We start from the raw sequence: 12816 nt of genomic DNA on the forward strand, positions 1-12816 counted from the left end.
CTTACTCTTTCATGTCTGTCTAACCAGCATACTTAAAAACATAGATGGCAAATGCAAAAGCCAATGCATTGAAGCCATAGATGGCAAAGGCAACGAATTGTTGACAAGCCCTGGAGCATTCTCTTGTTCAGATTCATCATCACATTCAAAACAATCAAGAGCTTTAGCTTCTCTTACAGTGAGTATCCCTCTAGGTTTACACTTCCTCTTGTCAATGACACCTGTCAGAACATGGCCACCACCATAACAAGCTGGTGTGACTGTTGTCGCCGTCGCAGACATTACAGATGACCCACATTGTATTTCTGGAGAGACTGAGACCTGAACTGGAGGCGTTTTGGTGTTTGATTTCTCATCATTACCATCCTCATTTCTAATGTTACTGTCAACTGCGAGATTCAATCCCGACGATCCAATTGCCATCTTACTCAAAGGAGTCGAATTTGCTCCATTATAGTAGCTAACTCTATCAACTACTACCTCTTTCAACTCTCCGGGGCCGGATTTCAGTTGATTTTCAAGACGGCGACTGATGTCCGAAACTGAAGAAAATTTCGAATTGGAAACATTTCTGGAGATGGGTTTTCTCCTAGATTGAGGATGCTGTAGCGAGACCTTCTCCAACCTCTGTGAAATGGGTTTCCTGAAAATGGTTCGTGTCGGCAAGTTCTCCTTCGCCGGTCGCACACTAGGGGCAGACTTAGGAGTCCTCGAGGGAAGATGTTTTACTCTACTGGGTCTGACTGTTACTAGTTCTATTTGTTGAGGTTTTGGTGGAAGAAGAAGAAGTGTGAGAGAGAAAGAGCCTGAGGCAGCAAATGGGAGCTTCAATGGAAGACATTGAAGAAGCATGACTGCAACTGTCAAGACCACCACCATTATTGACATCTTAAGTCCATTGAGGTTTTGGTTCGGACTGAACTTTAATTTTCTTTAATGGCTCTCTTTGTAATTTTCAACCATCTGAACTTTTAAATGCAAATGTATGCATTGATCATAAAAAAAAATTATTATTTTTTATATTATAATATAATCAATTAAATAATTAATTTTAATTAATTGCCCATATAAATTTCCATTTTCTTCAATATGGAAATAAAAATAAATGAAAGTCACGAATCCCCAAAATTCTGACAAGTAAAGCACACACCTCAATGGACTTGAAGCTGATAATTTCATCCAAAAAATGAATTTTTTAAATTTTAATAAGGCAAAAAAAAATACAATTAAATTTCTAAATAAATATCAAGAGTTTAATTTTTTTTTTTTTGAAATGAAATCGGAGGGTAGAACCGAAAATTTGCTATTTAAATATAATTATAATTTATTTATAAAATAAACTAAAAATAAAGTAAGCCACCTCACAGCTTCTGCTCTCTTTTCTTCCTGATTCTTTTGTTGAGCGCACAATCGCCAAAAAGAGAAACAGCTCGACTGAGACAGAGCAAGAAATGGTAGCATCAGTAGGCGGCGTCATCCTAGACGAGTCGGTGCTAATAGACAATTCCGGCACCGCCGCATTACGGCCGGAGGCTCTCTCGCTCCTTCGTAAGCTCCGCCATTCCAATCTCCACCTGGTAACTCACTTTCGTCTTCTTCAAAAAGTTCATGTCTTCCCTTTTCTTAATCTACAGTAAATTAATTATCTATTGATCTATGCAGGCAATTTCTTATTCACCTGCTCTTTCCGATGATAAGGTTATCGGCACTTATTTTCCCCCTTCATTGCAATATAACTAAGGTTTCAGTTGCTCAATTTCTTTTAGTGCTAGTTATAATGTTTTATGTTTATGTATAGGTTAGTCTGCTCAAAAAGACGGCAATGCAATACTCTTTTGATTGCTTTGCATTGGATAGTTCATCTACGGATGATGCCTTGAAGGTGGTAACTTTGGCTTGGGGTCATATTGAAGGGACTATTTTGTATCTTTTTTCTAACCACAAGAAGGGTTCTTATAATCAAATCAGCAATTTGGGTTGGATTGTTATTGTCATGGGTGAGTATATATATATATATATATATATATATATATATATATATATATATATTATTATATTGTTTGCCTTCTAGCATATGCTTCTGGTTTTGGGAAAAGAATTTGATGAGTTGCGGCTTCGTTAATCACGTCTCTAGTGCTGAAACTGGCTTATGATCACCTTTCAGGTGCTGAAGTTGCTACTGAATTTGATAATTCAAACGTGCTTTGTATAAATAAACTAGAAGAATTGCTTGTGACCATTTGCCACTTGAATAGAAAGGTTGGTGGGCATGACTCTTATTTAGCAAATCTATGCTTCAATTATTTACAACTGTAACTTTTATTTCGGGAAAATATGTCAAGGCAGTTACTTAGGTTAATAATTATATATGTAGAAGTATCATTTTCATAAATAAAAATGTCATGCATAGATTTTTGTTTTTTGAAAAAAATATTAGAAAAAACTTATTGATATTCTGAGGAGAATAAATATTAAATCTATGCTGGCAAACTAAAAAATGGAGACATTTTTATTTTGCAAATTTCTCTGGAAATGGAACTCTGTTTCTTTGGTAATAAGCCAAGATCTTGAATCCATAATCAATTAAATGAAAAGATACTTCAGTCTGGAAATTCCTACTAGATGGAATGAAAACTTTGAACATCGATTGTGGCCTTGCTTTCATTTCAAAGTTTCAATGCCTTAGAACTGGGAAATATACTTCATTTACAAAAAAAATTTGATACTGATGTTTTGGTTTTGTTGAATTTCAAACAGGCAGTTGGTAACAATGTTGTGACTGTCGGCTATATCATGAAGCCTTCTCGTGAAGAAGATTTTGCTAAGGTGAGCCCTTGAAACTGATGATGTTGGAGAAGAAAAATGAAGGAACTTATGAAGCAAGGAAAGAGTATGACCTTATAGAAGGTCTTAATTATGTATGGAAGTTGATATGGAACTATTATGTCCCTTGAAACTGATGTTAGATAAAGAAAAGAGAAGGAACTGATAAAGAAAGGGAAAAAGTATGAGCCACTGATGTTAGAATCTTACGCTTCTCGATTCGAATCTTACAATTCGAATCTATTTTCCAACAAATCAATTTGATATATGGGTGAATCTTAAACGTATCTGAATCTTACGATTATTGATTTGAATCTTACAATTCTCGATTTGATTTGATTCTACATCTTAACAATTCAAATCTAAAGGTACATGAATTGTGACTAAATAAAAAAAAATGATAATGAATAAGGTGAATCAATATAAATAGACCGAATTTTCACCCAATCCAATTAAATTTTTATAAAGAATTTGTTAGGACTTTTATTTTTAAAATTTAAGATTTATTCATTTTTGCTATAGAAAAGGTTTTAGCTATTTTTCTTCCATCAACTATTCTTTTCCCTCTCTTTCTTCTGTCGTTTTCCTTTCTCTTTTTAGTTAATTTACTTAACTAATTGTAGTTGTCAAGTTGGGACAATTTATATTTATAATATTCTAATCTGATACGTTTTTTTACTATTTAATTATTGGATTAAATTTAAATGAGAGTTTCAGTATATGTATATTGATAACTGTTGTGTACAATTTCAAAATTCATAATTTATAACATAATACATATATATTATTCTATTATGAAGAATATTTCTAATTAGATAAATGACAATTCTATATTTATTTAAATGTCATTATTGATATTTCTTTTACTTATTTTTAGAATATATATTATTTTTAATTGATTTTTGGAAGTCTTAACAAATCTTTCGATTCAATTCTCGATTCTTAATTCATGAAATGAAGATTTCGATTCTCGATTCGAATCTCGATTTGACAACTATGGTATGAGCTCATAGAAGTTCTCTAATCATCTGCAGAAGTCAATACCAAACTATGATCTCCCTGATTGTACCTCTTTGCTGCTATTGGAAACTGACCAGTTATAGTTTTATAAACTAGAGTTATATGTGTTTGAGCTGTTCCACTACTTTCATATTGCTCCTAGTGTAGTAAATTAATTGGTTCTAAATCTAACATAAATAGGCTGTATAGATTGTGGCTGATTGCACAAAAAATTCAATATGAAACTATGGTATATCCTTGATTAAATTCCTGTTTGCCCCTGATAAACCAATCCTTTCTAGTTTTAGAACCTAGAATTAAAAATGGCTAAGCTCTTCATTGCTTCAGCTTTGAACTTTCTAATGTAGTAATTATGTGGTTCTAAAATGCAATTTAAAGTCTGGATTATATCTACAAGTCTGATGTTATTCTTTTTTTTTTAATTTTTCATTGTTGCAGAGGGGTGCATTGCCCATCTCTCCTACTCCAAATGGATTGATTTTTCTTCCCCTGACATTTGGACTCCCCCTACTATCTCAATTAAAACATGTTGACATGGTTCTGCATAAAGCAACAGATGAAATAGTCTCTGTTGAATTAAGTGATTCTGCTGAATCCTCAAGCAAAATTACATACACCACAGGAATGCAGGAATTGCAAAGGTAAATTTTCAAATAATTTTTTAACAATGTCATTTGTTAACATGTGTTGTAAATCAACATGCTACTGTTTTTATGTTCTCATATATTGCTTCTTCCTGATATTGTCTGTCACTAGAACCTACATCATGATATTGCCTTCCAAGTCACAATCTTACTGACACCCACCACCTTTTTGCTCGTCAAATAGTTATATGATTGTTATACAGGAATGTGAGCATTACCCAGGTTGAATAACCATGCAGTCATGTCAAAAAGGAACTTTAGATTGATGTCATAATATTTGGAGTCTTTTCTTACAAGTCTTTATCCTTATACAGGTATTTGGAAAGTCACTCTGATTTCTTTGTGATTGACCCAATTAATAAAATATACCCTCTATTGGATCGGCTAAAAATCCAAGAAATTCTTCTTGGGCTGGAGGATATCAATGCAGGAGGCAACCATACAATCAGAGGACCACATTTTCTAAAGGTCTTTCGGTTATATTTGTGTCTATTTTATTCCATAGGCTGAACATTCAATGGACAGAGTGTGAAGTGATTCACTTTACTGAATTTACAACTCATGTTCCCACAAAAAACTAGGTATGATGTATCATGGATCTATGTTACTGAAACTATAAAAGCCCAAGTTGTTATTTGTTAATATTATTAATGCAGTAGTGGACACCAATTTAGGTTGTCAATATCATTTCAAACAAAGAAACTTCATTTTTTTGAACTTGTTGCTTCCAAAATTTTAAATGTGCTTGTAGATTTGGAAGAACTTGCATTAAGTTAAGGCATGACAATGAACTGATAACACAAAGTCTTTGGAACTGTAATATTTTCACAGCAAGTAAGACAGATATTGACATGATTTTCTCATTGACAATTCAAGCCTTATGGTAGATCATTACAATAGATGAGCACTATCATATAATAATGTTGGGTGAGATGTATAAAGATACTACATATTCTTCTCAGTAGTTTGCTCAAATCTGAATCAGGTTCAGAGTTTTCTTGTCCAGAGATGTTTATGAGACTTAGCATAGCCAGAGGATCCTTGAATTTAAAAAAAAAAAATTAGTAACAAGAATAGTGTTGTTTTCAGTCTTTTAATTGTCATGTTAGGCTGTTAACAATCAATATAGTGATATTTAGACTTATTGTTTTCAGTGCCTTTTTCATTGTTGTTTGCAATTTATGGAATTAACCAATGGTCTCTATTTATGTAGGACTTTAGGTAACTATAGAACAGAAGTAGTGGTCTGTATTGGAATGAACAAGAGTAAGAAACTTGGAAACCAACCTTTGATACTTCTTTTTAGAATGATAATTAAGTTCAGGCATAATGGTTGCTCCTAGCTTTCACCATTTTCTCCTTATGTTTAGTTACATCAGGAATCCAATATGCAGGTTAATGATTTTAATGAGCCTGATTTAATACTGGGGCTGTCAGAAGCTAAACTATCTCTCCCAAGTATAGTCAAACCTCAAATTGCCTGTGGAGTAGCTGATGCTCATAGTATGGTAAGAAATTGTTTCTCTGCAAAAGAAAAGACTATGGGAGCCAAATTCAATCAGGGCTTCTTGTTATCAAGTGCTATAATTTTTTTGGAGAGTTTCTTGTATTCCTTGTTTTGTTTCACTTGTGAACTGATTTCTTCATAATAAAATTCGTAACTTGTTTTTTGTTATTCAAGTTCTGACAATTGACATGTTTTGGATTATTTGTATTTCAACGCAAGATAGCTATAATCATCTGTTCCTTATCCCTACTTTTGTCTATTTAAAGTGATAAATCTGCACATTGCAGGCAATTGTCTTCAGAGTTGAAGATTTTAAGGATTTAAGAGTTCCTCTTCCAGCTGTTGTTCAGGTAAGCACAAGAGTTCAAACCTTTGATGACCTCTGTGCTGTTGTTTTAGCCTTCAGCAATATAATTAATGTTTCAATCTTTTCTGAAATTTACATTACACAATTGATTCCCTTAGATAAGAAGTATTTAGAGGCTAGTCTTTGCATTTGTTGGTTTATGACATTTACATGTCTTGACAATGATCTTTTGAATGCATTTGTTCCTCTTATTTTAATTCCTAAGTGTGATGTGTCTGTATTTAGATTCAAAATTGGAAATAATTGGCATTTTCAGGAATATGTGAACCATTCATCCACTTTGTTCAAGATTTATGTCCTGGGTGAAAAAGTTTTCTATGCCGTTAAGAAGTCTACACCAAATGTTGATATCTTGGTGCAATTATCTGAAATGAATGGTCTTGGACCGTTGCTCTTTGATAGGTAGCATGTTTTCCTTCTTCAGTTTTCCTGGTTATTTGGTCAAACTATGATTAAGGTTACATGTCTAATTTGATAATATTATGCTGAATGGCCACAGCTTAAAATCTCTTCCTACTAGCAGTGAGGATCCCTCAGCGGACAGTAATCATTTTGATCTTGCTCTAGTCACTGATGCCGCAAATTGGCTTGCAAGAAAACTTGATCTTACCATCTTTGGTTTTGATGTTGTTGTAAGTTGTGCTTTCTCAACTACATCTCTTGTGCATTCTGCATCTGTTTAACAGATAGAAATTTTTAAGGCTTGACTAATTTGAATTAGTTTCGTTTAATAATAGAGTAGTGATTAATTATCTTGTGAACATATTTCATTGGGGAAAAGGGTTACAAATATTTCATTTGATCCTCACCATTCTAAGTATTTTTCTTTCTTCTAAATGATCCATGTGCCCATTATCCTTGCTGCCTTTAATTGTTCATTAATTTTTTGGGCATTAATGGGCATGCGCTTGACTTCAGTTTGAATTTGTTCTATGATTGACACATTTGAACTTTTGAATATCAATTTTGAACTAGCCTATGCTGTTAAACAACCTTTAAATTTCCATATCATAACTCAATGGATGGTTTCATTGAATTTTTTTAAGCAAATATTGTTATCTTTAATTGTATGTTAATTTGTGGCTTCTCTCTCTCTCTCTCTCTCTCTCTCTCTGTCTCTCGATAATTGGTTGATTAGAATTTCCTGATTTGTATCTTACATTTTATTGAGTAAGCATAATGATAACTTTCTCCTATTTTGATAGACCTGACCATGAGCAGGTTCAAATCATAAACCAAACTGGAACCTGCAGGGTCAATGGTTCCACTTCTTGAACTGAACTAGGACCACATACTAGGCCTGTAGCACTAGAACCATTTGGTTTTCAATTTGATTTTATTTATTTATGTTGAAATTGCATGTATCAACTAGAAAGCGCCTTGTGGCATGATCCTGTGAGCCACATGGTGCCTCTTAGTCCCTCCCTCCCCCTATATTAGTGCTGGCGATATCCATTTGTCCAATTGTGGGTTGTTGGCTGTAATTTTTCAAAAAAAAAAGGTCTTTTTTTTAATTTGAAATCCAAAAATACCCTTACCAATAAAAAATAACACAGCTAGATTTTTGGATATCTTGAGCAAGCTAACTTTTTCCTATGAATACCCTGTGACCCATAACAAAAATTCATATTTACCCAATTCTTCAATTCTAGAGATGGCTATGGAGCAAGTTCGGCTTGGAATTGGCATAGATTTTTCTCAGTTCGAAACAGTTCTGGTTGCTAGTTTCAGACTGCTTCCAGTTTCAAAGCGGCTGGGATTATGGTATTTTTATGGTTATGGTTTTGGTTAGGCTTAGGTTCAACATTGTTTGTCCTGATTTCAGTTTCTGATATGAATTTGGAGTCAACACAAATAAATAAAAATTTGTAATACAAATCGAAAATAATAAAGTACCAAAAGAAGTAAATGAGCTAATGCTATGTTTGGCTACGAACATTTGAAATTGAGGATTTAGCTATAGTTTTACTATAAATTATTAATAAACTTTGGATTCAAAATCTGCCCTTTTACTTACTAAGAGCTTTTTAGAGCAGATTTAAAATAACACTATCTTGTAAATCATTTCAAATTCACATTTAAATAAGACACTCTCCTTATTTATAATTCTAACTTATATTATCACTCTAATCAATTGAATAAAACATATACTTTACTAAATCTAAATCTCATATTTCAAATACCTCCATCCAGACACAAGGTAAACAAATAAAAAATAACATTAAATATTATTGATTTATAACTCAAATATTTAAGGAGTGACAATGATAATTGAAGAAAAACAAATTTATAAATGGTTTATTATTGATTAACATAAAAAAATTAAATTATCAAATATAAGGGTTTGATAACCATAACCATAAAAAAACCTTTGCCTAACCACAGTGAACCTTTGACTAACTGCAACCACAATCACTTTAGAGCCACACTAGAATAGTCAATTGAACTAAAACCATTTTGAATTGGAAAAATCCAGGCCGAACCACTTGTTCCAAACTGGAATTAGCCGATGGCCATGTCTAGAAGAAGATACCAAACCAAGCTATTAGATCACAGTTGTGGTCATGTTAATGAAACAGGCCTATAATTTTCATAACTATGCAAGTTTTTTTGAAAAAAATTCTTAAGTTAATGAAATGAAAGATATTTAAAGATATAACTAAAACTAAGATGCACAACTTAATAAACATCAAATAAAAACTTTAAATCCATCATAATTAACATTATTAGCATTATTCAATTTAAAACTAAAATAACTAGGTAGAACTAACCTTATTACCTATAGATTAGGCAAACTAATACTTCATACTATAAGACTGTAAACAACCCATCATACGTCACTTTTATGTCAGATGGGCCAAAACCAGTAATAAATACAAATAACTCCCCCTATGTAGAATATTTAAATGTAGAAGTGTAGATTTGCTCTTCTCCACTTTAAATGAACCTTGTCTATTTGATGATGGTAGCTCAAGAAATCAAGATTTTGTAAAGAAGTATCATTCGCTCGAGAAATTTGAAACTGCTGGAGAAAGTATAGAACCACAAATGAACTCTACTGGAAGGGAAAAAAGAAAAGCTTCCCCTTATCTGCCCAAGTGATTAACGGCTGTTACACTGGTTAAGTAATGGTAGTAATGGCCATTACACCCTGCATTTTATAATTTACATTGTATTATATATAGAGGCTGTTAAGTGAAGCTATTAAGGGCTGTTTTAGCAGTGAAGTAATGGTAGTAACAACTATTACACTTGGCATTTTGTAGTTTGTCTTATATAATGGTAGCAATATATCAGTTGTTTTCTCAAACCATGATTGTTATGTTAAAAGAGCTGTATCTGAACTTTGGCAACAGTTTAGTACCCATATTTTATATTTTAATTCATTGGTTCTAAAACTACTTCCATCTTAACAAGCATAGTTGTAGCTGGATTGCAGTACAATCTAATCAAACATTCAACAGTTAAGCGTTGTAAGTGAACTAAGCACTGGTTGTATCCTTGTGTCTCTGGTGGTGATGCTAAGTGTTGAATTGATAACCATTTGATGGTATACATGATTCATGAAGATCCTTTGTTTTGGAAATTGTGGTGGATAGCGTTGTATCCTTGTGTCTCTGGTGGTGATGCTAAGAGTTGAACTGATAACCATTTGATGGTATACATGATTGAAGAAGATCCTTTGTTTTGGAAATTGTGGTGGATAGCATGCATTAATCTACATCCTCTAATGATTCTGTTAATTTTCAGGTCCAGGAAGGCACAGGTGACCATGTCATTGTGGATGTAAATTATCTCCCATCATTCAAGGAAGTGCCAAATGATATTTGCATTCCTGCCTTCTGGGATGCTATTAAAATGAAGTTTGAATCAAGACAGGGGAAATAGCAATGCATGCGTGGAGGTTCTGGACTGAACTTAAATCATATTGACTGAAACAAGAACTGGAAAAGTTCCAAAATTTGATGATCTTAAAAACTTTTCTTGAGAGGACAAGTGAGAAATAAAATCTTTTATATCCAAAAGGAACACACACTGGAGCAGTTCAAGGAATGGAGAGTATCTGGATTCTGTTATAATGCCTGTTAGTAATCTTTCTGCCATAGTTTATGTTACGACTCGAGAATCAAGATTCTCTGAGGCTTGAAAAATAATATCCTTTTCCAGTCTCCATTTATTTTTTATTTTTCAGAAAATAACTTGCATGTGAAAATTATTTTCATAAAATTAAAATTTTGAATGTTTTAAATATTGGAAATGCAAAAAAAGTTCTATTTTTTTTTTTAAATTATGTTTCGTGAAACAAATAGAGCGTTGCTTGCTGAAATGGTTATTTTTTGAAATTCCTGAATGCAACAATGGCATAGTATGTAGTTGCTGGTTGGTGCTAGTCTTCCATTTTCCTTTTTGTTTTAACACCAGCTTGTTTGGTTCATGGAATAGCATGGGAATTCACTGTTGATTTCATTTTCATGTACTGAATTACAGCATAATATTGGAAAAAAGAAAGAGCCAAAAAGTTCATGATATTCATTCATATTATGAGTATCAACTTTTTTACAGGATTATTTATTAGAATATAGTCAGAATATAGCAATTCATGTAATGCATCAAATGATTTATAATTTAAAATTTATTATTTAGACACGTGAGTCCGTTTGACTACGAGCATCCAGATTGTAGTCGAGTCCTTGTAGTCGAGTCCTTATAGGGAAGTTGAGTTCAAAACCTATCAGAATCCACTATGCAAGCTGGTCCATTAGTACACAATTTAGTCTACAGTTGAAGCAGATTAGTTTGATTGGATTTTGAACTCATCAAGGAAGAATTCAGCTCCTCTGACATGATGAGAAGTAAGGCAGGTCTAGTTAAGTCACAATTCTATCAGCACGAACGCGAAAGGATGTCATCCTAGATAAGTCATAACTCTATCAGCACGAGTGTTGAAAGAGAATTAAATGACTGTCTGATAATAGGAGCAGATAGATATAATCGTACGTATGGTTCTGTATGATAGCTACCGGTGACATTATAGTAAGACGGCGGTTATACATAACTGGAGAATAAAAAAAAAGAGAGAGAAAGGAGACAGCGAGAACAATTCAGATATTTTCTTTTAGATATTAGATTATCAATATGCATATTAAAAATGAGAAGATGGAGTTAACGGGAATTATAAAAAAATCTGCAGTTAATAATTGGATTTGTTTGATCTTTCCATAGTTGCATATATATATATATTATTTAGTTATTTATTTATTTTTAGAAGCAGTAGACATCCTTTCAAAAAGTTTAACTTGGTGAATTATGCATGTGTATATCTATATTTTAATATTTTTATTTATTAAATATTTTAATTTTAATTATAAGTTAATAAATATTTAAATTTTAAAAAATATTATTTTTAAATATTTAAATTAAAAAAATATTTTTAAATATAATTTTTAAAATTATAAATTTAATAAATTATGTTTAAAATAATATTTTTAAAAAATATTTATGTACAATTAAAATTAAAATGTTTGATAAATAAAAATATTAAAATATTTTTTTTATATATTTAGCTGAGAGAATTACCATGAATAATCAAAGCTATCATCATTATCGGCATCAAACAATTCACAAGAATCATTATAGTGTACGCGTAAAAATTAGACAAAAACTTAAATCCACAATAATTACCGGTTTGGAAAAATTCATTTTCACATTTCAATTGCATATACAACACAGGAATAATTACTTTTATAATTTCGTAAATTTTATCTTTTTTTTTCTCTCATAATTATTCCACTTTTTTATTGATTGATTAATAAAAGAAAATTATTGAGATTTGAATAATTTCTATTAATTTTATAAACAATTAAATTCATTTATTTATTTTTCATTAATCTATTTTATATTAAATAATAGCAATATTATATATATATTTCTTTATATAAATTATATATATAAACTTGAAGTTTCTTAATTCAATTACTATCGACCACACAAGATTTCCTACTCCATGTGCCGGAAATTAGATATCTTTAACTCTCCTTTTGATATCATTCATTTGGCAAGAAAATAATTTAAATAAATTTTAATAAAATCATACATATTCATTTTCTTTAATAATGAAAAGTTTTATAAATTAAAAAATAAATGAATTATTTATTTTAAATAAGAAATTTAATAAAAAATAAAATAAATTAATTTCTTGAAGAATTTTTTTTTTATTTCAAACAATATGTTTCTTTCCTCTTCATATAATTAAAGCTATCTAAATGAATCATGCAACTCCTTATGGTTAAAAAAGATAAATTTTATTAGCATTATAATTTATTAGAGAAGTTCACCATTTGATCAACTTACAGCTCTAACTTGGAGTTAGATTTGGAATAAAAAAGCAATGCATAATGCAATTTCGGTTAGAGAAAACCTAATTCAATATGAAATTTCTTTATCTCCAAGTTACC

The 12816-nt window shown here is 31.5% G+C and overlaps 2 protein-coding genes across 3 annotated transcripts; one reads left to right on the forward strand and one right to left on the reverse strand.

Annotated features, from left to right (window-relative positions):
• On the reverse strand, positions 1 to 879 carry LOC110624422. The gene has a single exon (XM_021769551.2). The coding sequence runs from the start codon at positions 877 to 879 to the stop codon at positions 10 to 12; it is 870 nt and encodes a 289-aa protein (XP_021625243.2). The 3' UTR covers positions 1 to 9.
• A 468-nt stretch (positions 880 to 1347) lies between these two features.
• LOC110613245 (inositol 1,3,4-trisphosphate 5/6-kinase 4) lies at positions 1348 to 10534 on the forward strand. 2 transcript variants are annotated; one of them, XM_021754284.2, is made up of 12 exons: positions 1348 to 1577; positions 1663 to 1698; positions 1799 to 1997; positions 2165 to 2259; positions 2758 to 2826; positions 4282 to 4484; positions 4802 to 4955; positions 5882 to 5995; positions 6282 to 6344; positions 6618 to 6763; positions 6861 to 6993; positions 10112 to 10534. In XM_021754284.2, exons 1-12 carry the CDS (start codon positions 1452 to 1454, stop codon positions 10247 to 10249), a joined length of 1476 nt encoding a protein of 491 aa, XP_021609976.1. In that variant the 5' UTR covers positions 1348 to 1451; the 3' UTR covers positions 10250 to 10534. The 2 variants fall into 2 exon arrangements, with proteins under 2 accessions (XP_021609976.1, XP_021609984.1); XM_021754292.2 differs by having other exon boundaries at positions 1462 to 1577; positions 1804 to 1997.
• Positions 10535 to 12816: the final 2282 nt, after the last annotated feature.

This window comes from Manihot esculenta, chromosome 1 (genome assembly GCF_001659605.2).
Source record: "Manihot esculenta cultivar AM560-2 chromosome 1, M.esculenta_v8, whole genome shotgun sequence".
Classification (NCBI taxonomy): Eukaryota; Viridiplantae; Streptophyta; class Magnoliopsida; order Malpighiales; family Euphorbiaceae; genus Manihot; species Manihot esculenta.